Source organism: Mirounga angustirostris, unplaced genomic scaffold (assembly GCF_029215605.1).
Source record: "Mirounga angustirostris isolate CCGP_5_RB_7025 unplaced genomic scaffold, mMirAng1.0.hap1 SCAF_9, whole genome shotgun sequence".
In the NCBI taxonomy this organism is placed as follows: Eukaryota; Metazoa; Chordata; class Mammalia; order Carnivora; family Phocidae; genus Mirounga; species Mirounga angustirostris.
In genome coordinates this window covers 102,544,198-102,567,851 of record NW_026991717.1, presented here as the reverse complement: position 1 = coordinate 102,567,851, position 23,654 = coordinate 102,544,198, and the positions used below count along the sequence as shown (strand labels likewise).

Below are 23,654 nucleotides of genomic sequence, written 5' to 3'. Positions count from 1 at the left end.
ACACCAAGATTACCACTCTCATTAGAGTGGTAGAGGTAGAGGCAGATGCTTAAAGAGTAATGGGTTTACATTTAAGTATTTTGTAGTCTGAATTCTCTAGTCAAACCAACCTGGCATTTAACTTTTGAAATGAAAAAGTCTTTAAGTTGAGGATCATTTATTGACTGTGTGTGTATAATTAGTGTAAAATATTGAGTCCCTGGTGTGCTCAGGAGTTGAGTGGTGTACAGTTTAAAAGCTTATATATATACGATATTTTTAAAATGTGTGCTAACTTTTCTGATGCTATTTTCTTTCCTTGGAATTGAAATACGAAAACAGTAATAAAATATATATAAAATAGTAATAATGATGTAGTTAACTTTATCATATATATACATCTTTGCTTACTAAAGATATAATGAATCAAAAAAGTGAATGACTCCAGGGCGCCTGCGTAGCTCAGTGGATTGAGCGTCCAACTCTTGATTTCATCTCAGGAAATCAGGACTCCCTGTGCTTAGCAGGGAGTCTGCTTGGGATTCTTGCTCTCCCTCTCCCTTTGCCCCCCCTACCCCCCACTTGTGCTCTCTTTCTAAATTGAATAAGTCGGTAATATTTTTTTTTTTTAAGTGAACGATTCCTTGGATCCATTTGCTTAATTTGATCCCAGAGGTATTTGTTAAGTGTGTGTAAATATATTTAATGTGTAAATTTGTAAATATATTTAATTTGATTTGAAATGCTAATGTAAGATTTTTTAGATACTTTAGGTGATAATTTTCCTGGTGTTTGTAGAATTTTAAAAGACACCATAATAGAGTGGGAAAATCTCTGGTTAGAATACTGGTTTAATACCTTGACAAGACTTAAATTTCATTGCTTCAGTTACTTAGGTATAAAAATGAGATGAAGGGACTAGGGTAAGATGATATTTAATGACTATCCTAGCTTTAAAAATTTTTTTAAAGATTTTATTTATTTTAGAGAGAGAGAGAAGAGAGAATGAGTGGGGGGCGGAACAGAAGGAGAGGGACAAGCAGGCTCCATGCTGAGCACAGAGCCGGAGGTGGGGCTTGATCCAAGACCCTGAGATCTATGACCTGAGCTGAAATCAAGAGTCAGACACTTTAAACTACTGAGCCACCCAGGCACCCCTCTAGCTTTGCAATTTTTAAACCTAATCCTGTGGTTCTTTTGAGACTGGTATAAAAAAAAATACTATAACATTCTGTTACCTTTTCTTTGGGGCATAGAAATCAAATATTACTTTTTTGTCAGAAGTGAGATATAGTCTATCCTGAAGAGAGATTTTGCATAAGAGAATCTAAAATATTTCATAAAATTTTAAAGTACCACCATTTGATCATCTTCAAAACAATTCTAATATGATTAATTGGCTAATTTTATCATAGTTTAAAGAGCTGGCATCTCCTTGAGGATCGAACGTTAAAATTGACTTTAAAAAAGTAAAACTATTCATCTCATAATGTTGCAGGTAGTTTTCAAACTTACTTTTGCAAAGTTTGCCTTAGTTGCTTTTAAGGGTCTTAATATGCTTTATCTTCCTACTTTTCCACTTTGCCAGCCTGACACAAAATGAAAGAGTTTATAGTACTTTAAAGAAAAAAATCAGTACTCATTAAATGTAGTTCATCTATTAATCCCCCATAAAACACATGGTCTCGTGAAAACCAAATCAAATGAGGTTAAAAAGAAGAGGCTAAATGTAATAAAATTTGTTTAGTTCCAGTGCCAGAATTGCATAAGGTTCATATTTGGTTTTTATTAAAATTTTGAATTTTCCAAAATTGGGAATGCTTGTTCTTTATTTTTGGAGTGTGGGTGGTAGTACTGCTTTTTGTACTGGCTTTTTGGTTTTGGATATATGGATCAAGGCTTGATTTTTCAAGATCCTCTGCAGGGGATTTGGCCATGGCCCCAACTAGCAAGTGTTTTGACTTACTCTGTATCTGTGGTGCTCAACATTATTCTGTTGACCACAGTTGGAAAGCAAGAGAAGTGTATGACAGATGATACCCTTGGTTTCAATTTAAGTGTGGAGAAGAGTGAAACTTAAAAAAGTTATTATAAAACAATAAATGACAAAAATGACTAGTATATTGTTCTGTGTTGAGATTTGAATTTTTAAGCCTTGTAGGGGTTTAAGAGTGAAAAAATGAGGGGAGGTCATGTAGGGAAGGAACTCTTCAAGGCATAAATAGGAATTGAGCTGGAGTAAATATATAAAGGTGTTTGGATTGTTGGAAGAGAAAGAGTATCCTTGTGGGATGAGTTACCTAGCCACAGATAAGGAAGCAGAAGTAGCATGGAGGTGAAGAGAAGACTGTAATAGGCTGATGGTAGTGTGGCTGTTCATTTTGGGGGTAAAAGAAATTGGGTAGGACGTGTAAGATGAGAATCTTAAAGGGTAGACATAAGAGTGTGAACTTGATAATTTAAGAATTGCATAGGGAAGTTTCTGACTAAAAGAAAGCAGTGTTTTAAAGATTAGTTTGGCAGTGGTATGCACAATAAATTTAAGAAAAATACTTTATAGGTAGTACTTGTGAACCCGTGGGTTAGTTGGTTTCATAGGACCCAGAAATACTTCTTTCTGAAATCCTCTGAGCCTTATTTTTTTTACCTAGGCTAAGGGAAAATATTAGTTTTTTTTATTTTGTGGGTGGTTGTAACACATTGCATTGGATCTATTTTTGGGAAAGAGGCTATAAGAAAATATAAAAGTTTAGTTTTGTCAAAGAAACAATGTTAAATTAGGGATTTATGTTCCTGTCCAAGGGCTTGATGTCTTATTTTTAATAGAAATTTCTATTTTAATAGAAATTACCACAAACCCCATATTTTCCTTATAATCGGTAGCATTTGTAAAAAATACAAAATCATTTTAACAGACTGACACAATAATCAATTATGTAAAGTTAAACTTAATATGACAGTATTTTAGTCTATATTGCATACTTCTGAGGTTTTTGTTTTTGTTGGGGCAATTTTTGCTTTTTTGTTACTGTAGTAAAATAGAAGGTAAGGATATAACTTTGCCAGGTTTATGAAATTCTAAAAGATTTTTTGGGGAATTGTTTACAGGTACCTTTGAGAATCCTTTGGGGTGACTTGGTCAGTTGGAAGTCTTAGAATCTGTTAGTTTGGCTATCTTATTGTAAATGCCTTTGCAACAAGGTTAAGTATTGGAGAGCGAATTATTGGGATTTATTTGGTTTTATAAGCAGAAAGGGTTTTGTTTTGTTTTGCTTTTTGCTTTTTTGGAACTTTCATTCCATTGAGAGGAGTAGCTGATTTATCTTAAACTCTTGTGATAATTTGATTGCCTTAGAGGGTAGAACTTGTACTTTGCTTCCAGGACACTGTTCTCTCCTGGTTTTTCCTCCCTCTTCTACTAGTCCCTCCTGCTTTGTCTCTTTTGTTGGATCCTTATCCTCCATCTATCTGAATGTTGTTGACATGCTCTTCTCTTTCCTAGATGTCATCTAGTTATGAGATTTTAAATTACTCTGATTTTATATCTAGCTCTAGTTTCTTCCCTGTAATACAAACTTGTTTTTCTGATTATGTGCTCTACATTTTCACTTACTATATATCGAATAGACATCCACAACAGGTCATATGCAAAGCGGAGCTTGTTTCCTCACTCCCTCTTTCCATCTCTTTCCAGTCTCGGTAAATGACACCACCCACCATTCACACAGTTGTTCAGGCTGCAGTTCTCCATGACTAATCATGATTTCCTTTTTAAATTTCTCCCCACATCCAATCCAGCAATTTGTATGAATACATCCTTTAAAATGTCATGAACGTGATGATTCCATAGCACCTTAACCACTGTCACTTTCGTTTGAACCATTATCTCTCAACTACTGCAGTGTTGCAGGTTGAGTTCTCTGAAAAGCAGACTTTGAGACAGCGTTTAGTGTGTAGAATATTAACTAGGAGGTACCCTTGGGGTGAATGTCTGTGAAGGGGCAGGGTAAGGATGCAAGATTGGGCCTATGGAGAAATAGAGCTACAATGCTGGCCCACTGACAGTGTTATTGGCCCCAGTGGGGAGTTCTGGAACAAAAATGAAGTGTCAGAGTTGTCCTGCTTTGGACCAAAGTTGTCAGGCCTTTATATCCCTATCTTAGGTATTGATAGATCACACTGGGAAAGGTAGGACATTGAGTGAATCGGTTCTCTGCAGCTGAGGTGATGCCTGAAAATACTGCCAGCCAAAGCCTCTCTGTTGATAGCACAGCACTGCTGGCAGCTAGAACAAGACCCTTCTTGAAGGGAGATCTGGATGACATATCACTGTGTCCACCACAGACCACTCCTGTGCCACAAGACTCCACTTTTTCATAGACATTTGGGGAGCAGCTCCTCTGGCATTCCAATTGGGAGGAAAATTAGAAGGTTAGTGGCATGAACTATGGCTCCCACTATTGTGGCTGGTTTCAGGTTGCAACTGATACTCATTTCTCTAGTCTGTTTCCTTTCTCTATTCTCCATTCTGATACCCCCTTACCTTCAGCTAATGCCTCTGCTACTCTTGGTGGCTTTACTGGTTACCATACCCTTCTTAGGCCAGGGTTGCTATGCTTGTTTGTGTACTTTCAGAATTGGTCAAAAGAGTTCCAAGAGATCTCCATTAAGAGATCTGTGTGTCACAAATATTGTTCCTGCACCTATTACATAATAGCAGCCCTACCTCCTGATTAGATTCAGTTGCCTCTGCCAAAAAAATGGTCACTCCTCTTCTTGCTTTTACCCACTGGATATAAGCAGCCAAAGTGCCCAGGCAGCACTTGTAGTTATAGTTTAATGGGACTCTTATTATATTCCCAGGTGAAGAGATCTTTGCCTTTGGGGATCAAGACCTTTAACCCTCTAGATCCCAAAATTGTAGGAATAGCAAGCACAAATTGAGAGTCATCATAAGCAGGATCACTTCTGCTTTTGTGCTTTGTTCTCAGACCCATGTTTTTCCTGTGGGAACACAGCATCATATAAAGGTTTTAAATTCAGAATATATACTGCATCTTGGAAAGTAGTGCTCCATCTTTATAGTTATTGTCTCTGAACTGACACTTCAGCTGTGCCTTCAGCAGGCTGTTCCAGTGCGCTATGGACTAGTAGCTTCTGGGTGGTGTAGTTTGTGATATGACCAGTAGATCCATGGTCACCTCCTTTGCTGTAAAATGGGTCCTTTGGGCTGACGTGATATGTGGGATCCAGTGCCACAGAAACAACACTCCCTCTGAGGAGAGGCATACCCAACTCAAATGTTTCTATTCCTGTCAGAATGAATTACTCATCTAGAATGGAAAAGAACTAATGTAATCAACTTGCCACCATGTGGTTGGTTAGTCTACTTGAAGGATGTGGCTGTTTCAGGGGCTCAGAGTTGGTCTCTGTTACTGTTAGGCTAGATACTGAGCTTGGACAGTCACTGGATCAGTTTTGGTAGGAGAGTTCAAATGGTCTTGAAGCAAAACTGTAAATGTGTACCATTGTCAGTTCTATGTGACTGAATTGTCTGATCCTCTTTTTTAATAGGGATAGAAAATAACGTATTTGCCAAATCATTGGCCATATACCATGAGGCTGGGAGATACTACATCTGGCATGACAGATGGAATGGGCTACTTTTTGGTTGATTTTGAGATAATCACCTTCCAGGATTTGTCTGGTTTCTATAAGACCAGACTAATGAATTAAATAAGAAAATTATGGGGAACATAGCTCCAGCATTCTTTAAATAAGGGGTTGGCAACTTATAGCCCATGGGGTAGATGCCGGTTTTTAAAGTTTTATTGATACACAGCCATGCCCTTTTGTTTACTTATTGTCTGGCTACATTTGTACTATGGCTACAGAGTTGAATGGTTGTAAAAAAAAAAAGACTATATGGCTTATAGGCCTGAAATACTTATTGTCTGGCTCCTTAAGAAAAAAATTGCTGATCCTTGTTTTAGAGCTTTAAGAGTGGCACCAAATTTTGCCATTCCACTTGATTTACTACATTGAGTAGAGGCAATTTCAGAGACTTCTTGGACTTCCCCACTATAAAAGCTCTTACTCTATAGACCAAGGACCCAATATGGGAGTTACATCCACCATCAAGTGTGTCTGTCACTGTTACATGTTTGCAGACTGGGGAAATGGCCAGTAGTTGGGCTGATGGATCCATTGGATCTTGGCTAGGAATTTGGTTTATTACTTGGTTCCCATATGTCCTCACTCTCTTGAATCCATGATACTTGGAGTCAATCAAGTATCAGTATCACCTGGGACCTTGTATATAACGGACCTCAAAATGTTTGAGTGTTCCCCTTTCCCTAATGCACAGTTACTCAAGTAAATGGTCATAGCTCTTTGGGGAGGGGGGAGGAAGGAATAGTAGAATCATTACTGCATATATTTGCTAGCATGTTGCAGAGTCCTCCCTTTCAGGAACCTGGCCTTTTCTTCAATAAATAGCTGGAAATATATCGTAGTACATCCTACAGGACCTTGATACAAGCTCTGGACTCTCACCACCTCTTTTGTACCTCATCTACAATTATTCTCCCCTTTGCTCTAGTCACACTGGCCTCTTGTCATTGCTCACATACTAAGTTTGTTTTCTGTACTTGGAGCATTGCTTTCCTACGTGGCTTATGCCTTAGCTGCGTTCAAAATATATTTTCTTAGAGAGGCCGTGCCCGATCACTTCTACCAAAATAAATACTTTAATCCATCACTCTGTATCCTCTTTAGTTTTCTTCATAGTTCTTATTTATCATGTATCTGTTCATTTGTCTCTCACTCCCTGTCATGACATCCATAGGGGCAGAGATTTTTCTCCTGCCTTGTTTACTGACTTTTGTAGAATAGTCAGTAACATGTAGTAGGCTCTCCATGAATATTTGTTGAATGAAGGCATATTGTATTTTGAGAAAATTGAAATATTTCATATGAAAAAAATGCTTATTTTTTACCATGTCAGTAATACCTGTGTTGATGTATAAATTTTTGGACATACATCATTTAGTAGAACTGTTACATGGAAATTAATGAACAGTGTAAATTTCAATGAAATTTAGTTGAAAATTGCAACTACTGAATAATAAATGAAATTAATAACACATGAGAACTATGATTATTAAGTATTTACATAGGTATGCATGTATAAAAAGTGACAGGGAAAAGGAACATGATTACTATGTAAAGTTATTTATGGGAGTATTGTGGACTTTGGAAGAACTATTTCCTAAATTAATTTAGCCTCTTTTAAAGAAAAAGCTCTGGATTTTACCAGAAGTGAAAATTTGGACCTCAGAAATCAGATGAATCTGTGTGACCTTGGATTAAATAACTTTTTTGTATCACACAATTGCATAGGTATAAAATGAATCAATATTGATAAAACCTACCTCATAGACTTGTAAGTATTAAATGAGATTAAGTATGTAAAGATAAAAATTAGCTTTTCTCAACATTTCATCATTATTTAGGAGTATTTCATATGCTTGTCAGATTTTAAGTTTCTAAGTAGCTCAGTTTCTGAAGTTCTAAGTAGCTCTAAACATAAATTCCTTTATCTTGAGTCAATGTTTCCCAATTTATATATGTAAATTAAGAATTGTTAGACATACATAAAACTTTTGTTTCAACAGAAATGAATTAGAGAAGAGGTATGATTATTTAAATGATGATATGTTTGCTAAATGAGTTAATTACATTTCAGAGGGCCAGTATTTTTCCTTTGCAGGATATCTAAATTATCCTTAGGACTTAATTCTCAAACATGTTAGCACATGGATAAACTGACTTTTTTTTTTTTAAGTAGCTAACAATCTTGTTTATTTCTATGCCTTCATCTAATCAGATAGCTTTCCTATAATGGAAATCTTAGAGAAACTGGATTAATATGACTGCTATTTTTCAGTTATTTGACTACTCTAAAAGAGACTTTTATAGGTAAAATGTAAAGTCTTTAAAAATTTTTTAATACCTATTTATATTGTTTTGTGTTACTGCTTGATGTTAATTTTTTTCTTTTAGCAATTAGTGATACTAACAGTCATAAAGGTTATATGGTTTTCTTATAAAATATGAACCAGTTTGAAAGTTGATATTGGATTCTATCTACAGATAGGCATGTGACAGTGTATCAGTTGTCTGATAAAATTATTGGTTGGTCATTTAATTAGAATGTTTATAAATATAAGTAGAAATTTTAAAAGACATGATCAGTGATGTGCATATGCCTTCGTGTGGCAGTTTTTACCTTTTTAGCTTCACCTATTATCCTTACCATCTAACTTTAGGTACAAGGAACTACTTGTAGTTTCCCATAGTTGCCATTCAGTTTTACATAGCAATAGAACAGAATGATTTAAATCTCAGCTCAGCTTGTGTTACCTTGGTTAAGTAATTAACCTCTCTTAACCTTTGTTTCCTCATCATAAAGTGGGGGGTAAAATAGGACCTTCCTTACAGGTCTTATGAAGAGAGTAGTAAATGAGGTAATACGTGTAAAGTGTTTATGTGAGATGTTATTTTTGTTGGTACATATTCCTGTTCTTATCGTGATGGTTATTCTTAGTCTGACTGAAATTCATCCTCTCATTCCTCCTCTCACATCAGACTGGTGAATGATTCTCTCAAGTACCAGTGTGGTGGTGGTGGTGGTGATGATAAAAAAGAACAAGATTATTATCTGTTGGCCTTAATTGTCACCTCTCATGTTCCTCCAGATGTGGTCCTTGTCATCTAGTCCATCTGCTCAGTTCCCCTAATAGGCTAAGTTCTATCTACTCTTTCCCTAATGGTCGGGAAAAATATTTGTTCCATTATTGTCTGGCTGATTTTTCTTCTTTATTCTAGTCTCAGTTTAAGTGTTGGTCCTCAGAAAGTTTGCCTGATGTAATGCCTACTTCTTGCCAGTCTTCTACCCTTTCTATCTTCCTATCATGTCTGTTCCTGTTGTATAGTCTTAGATCCAGGACTTTTCTTTCGCTTACATTTATCACAGTTGTAACTAGTTATGTCTGTACTTGTTTAATGTTGGCCTCCTTACCTAGAAGATCATTTCTGTGAGGCCTTGCAGGAACCCTGTCTATTGAATTAACATCTGTATTCTTAGTGCCTACTACTATGCCCAGCACATAGCAGTTGCTCAGCAAAATTTGCTGAATTACTAAATACCGCATTTCTGTTGCCCAGCTACCTGTTGAGGTAACAACTTAGCAGTATTGATATTAAAGTTTGCACACATTCTTAATTTTACTTATTATATACGATTGCATTCTTTATTTATAATTTTTCCCCTATTAGGCTGTGAGTTTCTTGAGGTTACAGTTTTTTAATATATCTTTTTATTCCAAAGCCTAATGGAGTGCTTGGCACTGGAGATTTTATTGTTCAGTGAATGTTTATCAATGAAAATATGTTTTTAGAATATGATTAACAAATGGAAAATTTTGCAGATACTAGAATTCAAACTGGAATCACCAGCAAATGCTACTAGTTTAAGTTACATGCTAAGAGGGCGGCAATATATGATACCCATTTGCATGAAAGAAGGTAGTATGAAAAATATGTAAATTAGTGTGTATTAGTTTAAAAAATTCATTGTCAGCTGATGGTGAATATTTGAATGTTTAGTTTCTTGATTGGGTCTTCTACTCTAATATTCTTTTTTTTTCATAATTAATGCTTTTTTCCTGAGAAAATTTAGAAAATTTTATCCTGCTTTTTTGTGAACATTTTTTCTCATTGCATTTAATTTTTTTCAGCATGATTTTAATAAGTACATAGTTTTCATCCTGTAAGTTTGTCATAATTTTTCAATAATTATTTTATTGAATATTTATGTAAACAATTTTTAGGTATCATACATAACACTCAGTGAACATTCTGCAAAAATTGTGTTCATATCTGCTTTTCCCGTAGAATTTTAAAAGTAGAATTACTGGGGTGCCTGGGGTGCTCAGTCGTTAAGCATCTGCCTTTGGCTCAGGTCATTGTCCCGGGGTCCTGGGATCGAGTCCCACATCGGGCTCCCTGCTCTGTGGGAAGCCTGCTTCTCCCTCTCCCACTCCCCCTGCTTGTGTTCCCTCTCTCTCTCTGTCTCTCTCTGTCAAATAAATAAATAAAATCTTAAAAAAAAAATAAAAATAAAAGTAGAATTACTGGATTAAAGGGTATGAGCATTCATAATACTGTTTATGTTATCAAATTGTTACTTGTTGTCCTCCAAAAATACTGTACCTGTTAACGTTTCTAATAAAAATGAGTGTCTGAATTTCAGTTTACCCTCTCCTGTATTGCATATTATAATTACCAAAAAACCACTTTGTCAGTGTGTTCGAGGTTAAAAAAAAGTGATAATTTGACCTTATTTGATTGTTAGTGAGGCCACATATGTTTCCTGTTGTATGTCTTCTATAAATTGTGTCCTTTGCTCATTTTCCCAATGGGATGTTCTATCTAGTCATAATACTGTTCTAATATTTTAATATCCTAATTTTTATTAATTTGATTTTTTAAAATTAATAACCTTGTATATTTTAATAATAATGTGTTTAAATGGTAATTTAATTCCATTTTAAGCTCTCACATAGTAAAACCTGCTTCATTTTTGCAAGTAACATTAAGATATCTTCTATGAAACTTTTTTAAAGAACATTTATTTTGTAAACTAGGAGCCTTTTGTGGCAGATGAGTATATTGAACGACTTGTGTGGAGAACCCCAGGAGGAGGCTCTAGAGGGGGTCCTGAAGCTTTTGATCCCAAAAGGTGAAGTAAAAATGTTTTTTTCCCCATAGATCCAATCTAATACAAATTTGTGTTTGGAATAAAGGTGACTATTGAAATTCTTTCCAAACCCCTTTTACAGCCTGGGGTTTATTTTCTTTTATATTTCTTTTATTTTAGAGAAGGACTTTAACTGGTGTGAGGGGATTTTATTGTGTTGTAAGAATTTAATATTTTCTCCAATTAGTAATATACTAGAAAAGGTTGGTTATATCTCTAAAATAAAAACATGTTGAATATGTTGTTTTAAGTATAGTTGTAAATTAAAGGAACAGAAAGTCACTGTTTCCTGGAATGCACACTGTTATTTTTATATACTGTATAAAATTTTTATATCATATATATTAAAAATATATATTTTTTATCTTTTTGACTATTTTCTATAAAATTGATTTCTATTCTGGAAGGTAGTAGATATTCTGGGTGAGGTTTTCATTCATGTCAAAGATAATCCCTAAGATGCTCTCGAGAAAATTAACATAATCATCCCTACCTTAAGGAATGCTTACTGATACTTTATTACAAGTGAACTGGCCGGTTCCTAATGATTAATCATAGATGGATTGATACATATTCTGATTTTCCTCTATTAGGTTATTAGAAGAATTTGTAAATCATATTCAGGAACTACAGATAATGGATGAAAGGATTCAAAGGAAAGTAGAGAAACTAGAGCAACAGTGTCAGAAAGAAGCCAAGGAATTTGCCAAGAAGGTGCAAGAGCTCCAGAAAAGCAATCAGGTAAGCAGTTAAGCTATCAATAGTTTACACAGGTTATCTTTATTTCCTTCCACCATTAAGTTCTTAAAAAACTCTAGTCAAATAATAGTAACTGTTGAGGTTTCTCAACTGTTCCCATACCTGGGGAAAAATGTCAATGAACTGTTATCAGGCACTCTTAGCACACTGACTTGCTGTTGATCAGTGGTTTGGGATCACGGCACTCCCTTCTTAGGTTGGAGTGGTATCCAGTACAGTCACAGTGGGCAAACTTTGAAGAATGACACTGTAGCAGACCTGCATTTTTAGGGGCTCATGATTAGCTTGGATAGTTAGGTAGTCATTTGTATTCTCATTAAGCATAAAACAGAGTAATACCAGAACAGCTGTTGCCTGGATCAGATTTTTCCCTAATCTTGGAAGTTTTACAGAAGTCATGGGGTATATACCCGTGTGAGAACTGTCGTATAACTATGGGGAGAGTGGATACAGAATTCTTCCTCAATCCATTTTGGAGTAAAATCAGTAGCCCACCCCTGGGATAAGTAGGCCAAACTTCTAAGCCATTCTTAAATCCTAAACTGAATCTGGAACCTGTGAAACCCTTTTACAGCCTGGGCCTGATCTGGGACTTGATTGCCCTTTGTAAGTATAGTTGATGGAGTCCTGTTTAGCATTGCTGCCTCCCAGGGGCTGTTCTTAGTGTTAGGTATTAGCAAACTGATTTCTGCTCAAATTTTATTTATTTGATTTCCTTCACTTAAGTACATATGGCTGTGAAAAAATACTTAATAAAGTCAGTAATTTACATAAGATAGAAAATGTGTTTTTGTGTAGTCAAAGTGATAGATTCCAAATACTTATAATGCAGTTTTCTCTTGGTAATAATAATAGTATTAATAGTTAATCTAACAAGCTTTGGAGATAGTCTGTTCTGCCACTTACTAGCTATATAATCTCAAACAAGTTAACTTCCCTGTGCCTCAGTTTTTTCCATCTATAAATTAGGTTGTTATAAGGATTAAATAAGTAAATACATGTAATATGCTTAGAACAGTGGCACAGAGGAAGTCCTTAGTGAATATTTGCAGCTCCCTCCTCCCTCACCTCTTAACTTAAAGTTAGAACAAAAGTGCCATACCATACTGAATTATCAGCAATTGTGTTATTGGCAATTCTAAGGCATTCATTATACATAATTTTCAAAAACCACAGGATAATCTGTGTACTCTGGAAACAAGGGAAGAATATATTAGGAAGTATTGTACCTTTGCTTCAATTGAATAATTGTTATAGTCTTTTATGTTTTCAAAACTGGGCAAGAACCATCTTACCTTATTTCATTGCTCTTCGGATACTTAAAAATAAATGTTAAATGCTCTTTTTAATTAGTGCCTTTTATTTCTGACATTTTTGACTCAGTAGCAAGCAGATTGTTCCTATCACTGGTCCCTTTGACACTTAGTTCATTGATTTCAGAATCATTGTTTAGGACTAAATTATACTGGGAATATTGTTAAACAGGATACAATTTTATTGCTTAACAAATGTTCATGATAAAATATTACTTTAATAGTTAAAGGCATAAAAGTGTGCAACTTTGTTAAAAAGTTTTCAGATCATGCAGTGCTAATGGGCATAAATTGTTTCTGTAGTTTAGCTCACATATAACTTCTATGTTATCTTTAGTTACCTAAGTTAGAGAGTAGAGATGAGATTGGTGGTCTAGTTTTGATACGAATTCACTTATAAACTGGGTTCTCTGATTGTATTTTATGCTTATGCGCATTTTTCCCAGGTTGCCTTCCAACATTTCCAAGAACTAGATGAGCACATCAGCTATGTAGCAACCAAGGTCTGTCACCTTGGAGACCAGTTGGAAGGGGTAAACACACCTAGACAACGGGCAGTAGAGGCTCAGAAATTGATGAAATACTTTAATGAGTTTCTAGATGGAGAATTGAAATCTGACGTTTTTACAAATTCTGAAAAGGTGAGTACTGTCAGAAGGATAAAAGCACCTGCATCATTAATAACAATGCCCAAATTATGAACTACATTTATTACTTTCCAGTTATTACTTTCAAATCACCGAGTAGCTGACTTATTAAAACTTTTTATTGTTCTGAAGTGTGTTTAGTATACTTGCCTGCAGATTACTGATGAAGTTTATATATTCAGATTTTTAATTGCAGGATTGTCTGGAATTTTTGTTTATGAAATTATATGTGAAAATGCTGAGGTAACTGTGTTAATAAGTATTTCTTTTCCATTGTTGACTTTTAATATTAACAAAATTTAATAGTTATATTCCATTGGGGGAGGATATAGTCTGACCTAAATCACTGATAGGCAGAAGTATCTTTCTGCAAAAGGAATTCAGAGCTTCTAATTTCTGTTACTTGAAAAAGAGTGCTTATAAAGAATTCAAGCATAGTTTGGACTAAAGAGAATTGAAAAATCTGAATTGTTTATGTTAATCCTTTTCTTTGCATTAGTCACTTAATACTGGTACATGGTATTGGCTGTTCTCCAATCTTGAAAGGAGGCTATTTAGCTGACTTTCTTCCTCCCAGGGGGGAAAAATCAAAATGCACACACAAAAAAAGACCTTCGTATAGGTAGTATATGCATATGGTAACATTGTCCACTAATAAATAAATACAGTCTCCCTGAATTATTCCGAGTTTACTCCATGGAATATTTTTGATAGTGGAAAGTTAAAAGTTATGTATTGTTAAAGTTTACATTGAATTAAGCAACACATTTTTGTGAGTGGGAACTGTATAGGCTTATAGAATTTATAATTTTTAGAGAACTTTGAAAAAACAGTTACATATACATAATTCCTCTAAGGAAAAGATAGTATTTTAAATAATGAGTTTAAGCAATTATATTTATATTATAAAGTTGAATTGACAGAGTAACATTAAGATTATCATATTTAAACACTTGTTAAACAGTGGCAATATCTAGCTTTTATTAGATTTATGTGATTTTTAAGCATAAGTGTAAATATACATACATACAGACACACACCCCAATGCTTGAACAATGAACTTTTTCAGGATAGTTTTTATGTTTACTAAATATAAACATATATTTATAATATAAAAGTATATATGCATATTATAAATATGTTTTAAATATGAAAAATTATATAATTTAACATTTATAACTTGGATTACCTTGGATTATACCTGTAGGATTATGTAATCTATTTATGCTGTTATAAACCAAATGCAGATATTATATCCAATGTGGGTTGTCCTGTTTATTTGAATGCAGCTCAAGGCAGCCATTTAGGATCTAGGGAAAGAAAATATAACTGATCATAAATATTTTTTTTTTGATCATACATATTTTTAATCTGATTTTTTATTGCTTGCAATATTTTATATCATGAAATTAAGTTCTTTACACTTTTTTTAAACATTTCAATTATCCTCAGGTAGTTGTATAGTTCTTGGTATTATTGTTACCTCTTAAGTTTTGAGGTTTTAATTGAAAGAAAAAGTCTTCATATTGCTAGTTCATTCACTTGGTCACTTAGCTATCTGTAATTTTTGAGGTGCAAGTATAGACTAACAGCTTTTAAGTGAATTCCTCTTCTCCTTTGCTTCACTCTTCTCTATATTCCATTTTCTTTCATTTTGTGTTCCTTTGTTTTTTTAAGATTTAGTTGTTTGGGAGAGAGAAAGAGAGAGTGTGCACACATGTTGGGGGGGAGGGGCAGAGGGAGAAGCAGAGAATCTCAAGCAGACTCCCTGCTGAGCGCAGAGTGAGGAGCCCAATGTGGGGCTCGATCTGATGATGCCGAGATCATGATCTGAGCCAAAACTAAGTCGGACACGCAACAGACTGAGCCACCCAGGTGCCCTGTGTTCCCTTTCTCTTATATTTTATTCCTTTTTTCCCCCCGATCGTCTTGTTTTTCTCTCATGTCTTCCATAAGTTTTGGGTTACTGTTTGCTAATAGTGAATCATTATTTTTGGCTTGGTACTATTGCAGTTAATTACACTTAGGAACTCATATATGGTATTAGATTGCTAATTATCAGATAAACTTCTGGCTTTCTCAGTTTCTACCTTCCCAAAGGAAAGAAGAGCCAGATCACCCACATAGCTAGGGAAGTGTATGACTGTGGAAGGAACTGAAATGGGATAAGATATCCACACATCTTCCTGCTCCATAGTCATTTTTGTTTTTTTAATCTTTGTTTTTCAGAATCTTTTAATTTTCTTCCGTAGAAAAGACCTATTTTATGTCCATATTATATATTTCCTCTTACCTCTGTTCTTACAAAATGTGTTAGTTGTTTTTGTCCCTAGAATCACACCTTATTGTGCTTCATGTAGATAATGCCTGATGACTCTGATTATCTTTAACACTGTTAGCATGGGCGGTCTCTCACCTCACTCTACATGTAAGCAAATTAGATTAGATTGTGGATTTGGCAATTTCTGTACTTACTGTTATAGTACATTTTAACTGATGGATGACTGTAAGAACTGTTGTGCTTTAAATGATTTTTACAAAATAATTACCTATAGAAGTTCAGTAAAATCAAGTGTTATTTGTTACTCTGTTTCCACTACATTTAAGCAAAGTTTGCAAACAGCATACAATGGGGACTTCCATCTCTTAAAAGATAAGAACACATTCCTGATGGAAACAGAACTGGCTGTGGACCAGGCAAGTCTTTTCTGAAGGGGATATTGGTGAGGAGAAAAGGATGGATATTGCCAGTCCAACTAAATGGCATGGTGAAAAGTGATACTGCAGTAGTACCTGTGCCCATGTGCAGCAGGATTGAGTGAGTGATAACTGAAAATGACAGTGACATGCTGACTAGGAGAGAAGAGATAATGGAAACCGAAATGCTATATTCACTATTGTTTGACAACAGTGCTATCCTTTCTTTGGCCCTGCTGTTATCCACTGTTGCTTGCCAGACTTCACATGAGTACATAGTTAGAAAGATCTATAGTAATGTTTTTAGCTCTTCCTTCATGTTTTTAAGAGTCTCTTTATTTTTTAGGTAAAAGAAAGTGAATGATTAAAAAATCAATTACTGAAGTATGACAAAATAAATCTCAGTACTTACGTGACATTTAAAGAAAGTGAATATTATATAACTCCCCTACACATTAGTAAGCGCAGTCACATATTTGCATTTTAAGAACTTTAGACCCTTGACCTTAGTCCTTTAGTTTTACAACTTAAGTACACACGTTTTTGTACCATATTTCATTCAGGAGACTTCATATTAAATTCTGTCTTTGCTTTTAGAACAAGTTTTATAAATATATTTATTAAATGACAGGTGTTTTTATTGTTTTATGCATTTAGCTTAAAGTGAGATATATGCAGCAATATAATCTGAATTATTTTCATATATCTTATTTGTCTTTTTTGGGTACATAAACCAGAAGAGACACTACTTTTCAGCAAGCAATGACTTGAATTTTTTCCAAGTAAATTTGATCTGCAGGTTTCATTGGGAAGGGACTGTGGTATTATAAAACCACAGAATTTCAATATCAGAAAGACAAATGTTTATGTTTTATTGACTCATTATTAGTGATATCCCAAATGCCTTTCTGTTGCTCGAAAGGTTTTATTTTTGTGGATTTTAAAAGAAAATTGTTGGAGTGAGGGTCTGTGGGCTATTTTCAAGTATAAAAATATTTTTGATATACATAAGGGCTTTTTTAAAAATTATTGCTTTCAATTTTTTTTGAATAGATAAAGGAAGCAGCAGACATCATTCAGAAGTTGCACCTAATTGCCCAGGAGTTACCTTTTGACAGGCAAGTTTATTTCTCAAGACCTAATTTTGATATGTGCTATAATTTATAGATAAAGTTGTATTTTTCCCTGTATGGTTTTGCTTATTCAACAAGAATTTATTGAGTACCCCCTTTGTACAACTCATAGTATATAATAGTTAATTGAAAAAATATAGTCTCTTAATACCTACATTTAATGATATACCTTGAAATACTTTCAATCCTTTATCTTTCTTCTGAAAAGAAATTGCTGAAGGAGAATTTTGAAATTTACTAACGTGATACTTTGAATTTTCATTTTTTGGACTTTGATAACCTAGGTGGGAGAAGACAGGGAAAATTTAAACATTGGGTCATTCAGCTGTTTTTTCTTATATCTAGATGAGAATTCTTAAACTTTTGGGGTTTTAGACACCTTTGAAAAGCTGATGAAAGCTATAAAGTTTCTTCAAATAATTCAGATACACACAGATTATTATTTGCAACTTCATGGAATTTCAGACTCTTAGCCTATCCACAGACTCCTCCCTAGAGACATCAGGTTAAGAAACCTTGCTTTAGATGCAAGGCCCTAGGGCCATTGCTAAGTCAGGTATTAATGGTTTCATTTTAAAAGAAACTTTATGGAGAAGGAGATTTTTTTTCATGATTTCCTTTAGTCCATAGAATGTCAGACTTTTTAATAAAATCTTGGTAGTAGTAGTTTCCTCGTATGAATGTGTGAAAAAAGTAAGTCTTCATGTAACAGACAATATATCTGTTACTACTTTTGGCAGTACTTGGGGATTCTTGGGTACAGGTAGAATATAAATGTATTGCTATACTTAAAGTTTGTGATACAAATGTAGGGTGAGAATGAATTCCTTACCCCCAAAATATATCTTATTTTATCCCAACTCTGAATCATCATATAGGATTAGCAGTGATGGCCATGTCATTTAGCGATTGCTAATAATAATCTCATATTTTCCCAGCACTGTGAATCATGATTTTTTAAATGAATAGTTCTGTTTTATTTATTAAAATAGTATTTTACTAAGGTCAGAAAGATATTCTCATATGTTTTATAAAGAAGCATTAGTCATTAAAACATAGTTAAATGGGAAAAAATCTTTTGTTATATTACTGCAATTTATTGAAGAGATTTAGCTCATAATTTGTGTTAAAATATACTTTGAGGGGTGCCTGGGTGGCTCAGTCAGTTAAGTGTATGCCTTCGGCTCAGGTCATGATCCCAGGGTCCCAGGATTGAGCCCGTGTCAGGCTCCCTGCTTGGCAGGGAGTCTGCTTCTCCCTCTGCCCCTCTACTGCTCACTCTCTCTCAAATAATAAATAAAATCTTTAAAATATATATATATATATACTTTGAAATAAATTAGAAAAGAAATGGGATCTTCAAAATATAAATGCTTTAGTATATTGCTTTATCCTCACCAAGAACTATCATACCCATCTCCTTGATTGATTGATTGATTTTTAAAGTTTATTTAAGTAATCTCTACACCCAACATGGGGCTTGAACTCCCAACCCAGAGATCAAGAGCTTCATGCCATAGTGACTGAGCCAGCCAGGCGCTTCATGAGTAATGATTTTTAAAGTCACCAGAAAAACCTCTCTTTATCTCATTTCAGAGTTGGACCATTTGCTTAAGTGGGTAAAATGTGTGGCTCACAATAGGTGCTTGATAATTATTGGATAATCTCTCCATCCTATTCTACATATACGCATCTTCTTTCACTTCTCAGTTACATACATATCTTACAGTTTTGTTTTAGCCTCTCTACTGAGCCTTGGAATTGAATATATATCCTAATTAGATTTAATTTTTTCAGAAAGATCATATGGCCTTACATGCACTCTCTAATCCACCATGATGTTGATACATCAATTTTGTATAACTCTCTAAGTTTTTATTACCTTCTTTATCTGTCTGTGCCATCTCTTTTGCCAGCCACCTTCCTCTCTCCAAACTGATTGTATAGGATCTCTCAACATTAATTTTCCATGATGTACTTTCTTCCTTGATATTTAAGATTTTAAAAATTTCTAGTGTATGGTAGTATGTGATATTTTAGTTTCTGAATTTGCAAAGATTGAATGATTAGTCTGTAAGACACGTTGCTGGGTCCTTTTTATGACTTCTCTTTTATTTTTCATATACTTATTTTATCATTCTTTTTTGTTTAAATAACAGTAATGGAATTTTGTATGAAAAAATCCCAACAGAAGGGGCAAATAGACAAGTATCAAGGAATTTAAAATGTTAGTGAATGTGTTGAGACAACAGCTCAGTGTTGGGGCTGGTGGAGTTGTCAGTGCCTCATATAGAACTTCTCCCTCTTTAAGAAGTTATTGTTATTCAATGTGAATTTCATAAATGAAAACCAGCTACCCCATCTGAATTGTCCAAATTCAGTTTTGTTACCTGGCCTGCTTATTGTCAGTACTCTTTCCCTTCTGGCTGGCTGGCTTTCTTCCTTTCTTTCCTTTCTTCTCTTTCTTTTTTTTTCTTCCCTCCCTCCCTCCCTCCCTCTCTTCTTTCCTTCCTTCCTTTCTTCCTTCCTTCCTTATGATTACCTTTAGTACAAAGGGTTCCCTTATACCCCCCAGGCTCTTTTTCCCCTTTTATTAACATCTTAGATTACTATGGTACATTTGTCACTACTAATGAATCTTATCATTAATTCTTATCTTTCAGGTTTTCAGAAGTAAAATCCAAAATTGCAAGTAAGTTTTTAATAGTATTTAAATAGTATTTAAAAGTATTTAAAATAGTATTAGTTTTGAATAGATGATAAAAATACTTATGTAAAAGAAAAAAAATAGTAAAAGGAGAGATAGTGGGAACAATGTCATCCTCCCACCCCATCCCTGAGTTTGATTCCTCTTCCTTGAAACAGTCATTACCAGTTTCTTGGGTATTCTTCTAGAGTATGCTCTGGATATATAAGCATAGGACATAAATCACACATGTATATATACACACACACACATCTATATATGTATCTATATCTATATAGAGAGAGAATTTAGTTCTACTCTCCCCAGTTATTTTAAAATAATTGGCTAGCATATACCATGTGTTTTTAATTTAATGATACATCTTGGAGATTGTTTTATATCCATACATGTATCTCTAAAATAGGTTCTTTTTCTTAAAAGCCAAGCTCATATGAGCATTTTGGTACCTATATGACTCCTTACATGATTAGTTTTATTCTTTCCAATCTTTGGATTATATTTTAAGTAGGTCAGTCTAGGTCTCTGGGAAAGCCACTATATTTGCAGGCCCCCATGGTAACCTGAGTCACGTTTGGGATGCCACTGCATAAAAAGTTCAAAGAGCCACCTGTTTTCCCAGAAGTGTTATCATAATGACATAGATAGTTGGACTTCCTGGCACTGTTTTTGATTACTATAGATTAGTCCAAAGTCAGGTTTTCATTCAGAACATTAGTAACCTCAGTAATGTGGTGAATCAGACACCATATATTATCTTAAGGTGAGATTTGGTGTTGAATCCACCATTGTTCATGGTAAAGACATCTGATCTCTAGTAAGGAGTTTTATAGTCCCCTTCACCCTTTCTGTAGCTTTAGGTTTAAGATTTTTTCCTATCTCTTACTCTCAGAAATGACATCTAGAGGTTTATCTCAGTCATCTGCTTTTTTAAGTAACAGTGGTAAATGGTAATCAGACCATGGGGGTTCAGCTGTTTACTGGTTGGGAAGATTTTCTTGTCTTGAAAATATAGATTTATATATCATAGTATATTATAAGGGCTAGATTCACTGCCTGTAATCTAATATTGTATTTGTAAGTCTTTAAAAAGAAAGCTAGATCCATAGTCATTATATTTGTAAATAATTCATATGTTTGTAAATAACTTGGATACCTTGAATGTGTCATTGTAGATGAATGACTTTCTTTTTATGTTTAGGTAAATATCATGATTTAGAATGCCAACTGATTCAGGAGTTTACTAGTGCTCAAAGAAGAGGTGAAATCTCCAGAATGAGAGAAGTAGCAGCAGTTTTGCTTCATTTTAAGGTAAATAGTAATAAAAACGAAGTTTAGTTTTCAATATTGTGGAGATTATATAAATTCTATATAGGATAGTCTCTGATTTTATTATAGTTGCGTGACTATATCACAGTGATAATTTTTATTGTTTTGAACAATTTGAATATACATTTCACATCTCCATAAATGTTAAATTTTAGGTATTTAATATTTTATATTCAATAATATTAATATTTTATCAGTTAATTTTTATATAGGTTGACATAGAAAAATCATACTATCTTCTTGTTTTTTAAATTATTTTTTCAGTCAAACATGTACAAAATAGGTCATAAGCAAGAAGATTTAGCCTTAAATATCTGGTAGGATGTAGGAACGAGAGAGTAGATGGAATGTAACTAGTAAAAGATTTAAATTAAATTCAGAGGATCTCAGGTGGTAATACAAAGGAATATTGTCTTCTGGGAATTTGAATTAGGGAAAGAATCCCTGTATGGCATTGTATTTCTACAAAGAAGGTACTTAAAGAAATAGGGTTTTCTTAGTTTCAGACCACGATGCTATGAAACCAAAGTCAACCACAAGAAAACAAATACATGGAAGGTAAAGAACATCCTACTAAAGAATGAATGGGTCAACCAGGAAATTGAAGAATTAAAAAAAATACATGGAAGCAAATGAAAATGAAAACATGACAGTCCAAAACCTTTGGGATGCAGCAAAAGTGGTCCTAGGAGGGAAGTATATAGCTATACAGTCCTTCCTCAAGAAGCAAGAAAAGTCTCAAATACACAACCTAACTTTACACCTAAAGGAGCTGAAAAAAGAACAGCAAATGAAGCCTAACTCCAACAGGAGAAGGGAAATAATAAGGATTAGAGCAGAAATAAATGATATAGAAGTAAAAAAAAAACCAGTAGAACAGATCAACAAAACTAGGAGCTGGTTCTTTGAAAGAATTAACAAAATTGATAAACCCCTAGCCAGACTTATCAAAAAGAAAAGAGAAAGGACCCAAATAAATAAAATCATGAATGAACGAGGAGAGATCACAACGAAAAAACGATAGAAATACAATTGTAAGAGAATATTATGAGCTATTATATGCCAACAAATTAGGCAATTTGGAAGAAATGGATAAATTCCTAGAAACATATAAACTACTAAAACTAAAACATGAAGAAACTGAAAACCTGAATAGACCCATAACCAGCAAAGAAATTGAATCAGTAGTTAAAAATCTCCCAACAAATGAGTCCAGGGCCAGATGGCTTCCCAGGATAATTCTCCAACATTTAAAGAAGAATAAATAGCTATTCTTCTGAAACTGTTCCAAAAAATAAAAATGGAAGGAAAACTTCCAAACCTATTCTGTGAGGCCAGCATTACCTTGATCCCAAAACCAGACAAAGACCCCCACTAAAAAGGAGAATTATAGACCAATATCCCTGGTGAATGTGGATGTAGAAATTCTCAACAAGAATGATACTAGCTAATAGAATCCAATAGTCCATTATAAGGATTATTCACCACCACCAAGTGGGATTTATTCCTGGGCTGTAGGGGTGGTTCAATATCTGCAAATCAATCATTGTGATACACCACATTAATAAAAGAAAGGATAAGAGCCATATGATCTTCTCAATAGATGGAGAAAAAGCATTTGACAAAATACAGCATTTTCTTGACAAAACCCTCAAGAAAGTAGGAATAGATGGAACATACCTAAACATAATAAAGGCCATATATAAAAGACCCACAGCTACTATCATCCTCAATGGGGAAAAACTGAGAACTTCTCCCCTAAGGTCAGGAACACGACAGGGATGTGCACTTTCACCACTGCTGTTGAACATAGTATTGGAAGTCCTAGCCTCTGCAATCAGACAACAACAAAAAAAAGGCATCCAAATCAGCAAGGAAGAAATCAGGCTCACACTTCACAGATGACATGATACTCTGTAGAAAACCTGAAAAGACTCCTCCAAAAAACTGCTACAGCTGATACAGAAATACCGCAATGTCACAGGAAATAAAACTGCAAAGAAGTCTGTTGCATTTCTATAGACCAGTAATGAAGCAGCAAAAAGAGAAGTCAAGGAATTGATGCTATTTACAATTGCACCTAGAACCATAAGATACCTAGGAACAATCCAACCAAAGAGTTAGTAAAAGATCTATACTCTGAAAACTATAGAACACTTGTGGTAGGGGTTCCATCGTGTAATGCTGAGCACTCTGGACTCTGAAAACTATAGAACACTTGTGAAAGAAGTTGAGGAAGACACAAAGAAATGGAAAAACATTCTATGCTCA

The 23,654-nt window shown here is 34.4% G+C and overlaps 1 protein-coding gene across 2 annotated transcripts in view; it reads left to right on the top strand.

Moving 5' to 3' along the window:
- EXOC5 (exocyst complex component 5) overlaps positions 1–23,654 on the top strand; it is a 61,572-nt gene that overhangs the window by 7,326 nt on the left and 30,592 nt on the right. For both annotated transcript variants that reach the window (XM_045900931.3, XM_045900932.3), the window contains exons 2-7: positions 10,689–10,783; positions 11,395–11,542; positions 13,320–13,514; positions 17,271–17,335; positions 20,014–20,042; positions 21,256–21,365. In XM_045900931.3, coding sequence (XP_045756887.1) covers positions 10,689–10,783; positions 11,395–11,542; positions 13,320–13,514; positions 17,271–17,335; positions 20,014–20,042; positions 21,256–21,365 — 642 coding nt within the window. The remainder of the gene's footprint in view (positions 1–10,688; positions 10,784–11,394; positions 11,543–13,319; positions 13,515–17,270; positions 17,336–20,013; positions 20,043–21,255; positions 21,366–23,654) is intronic.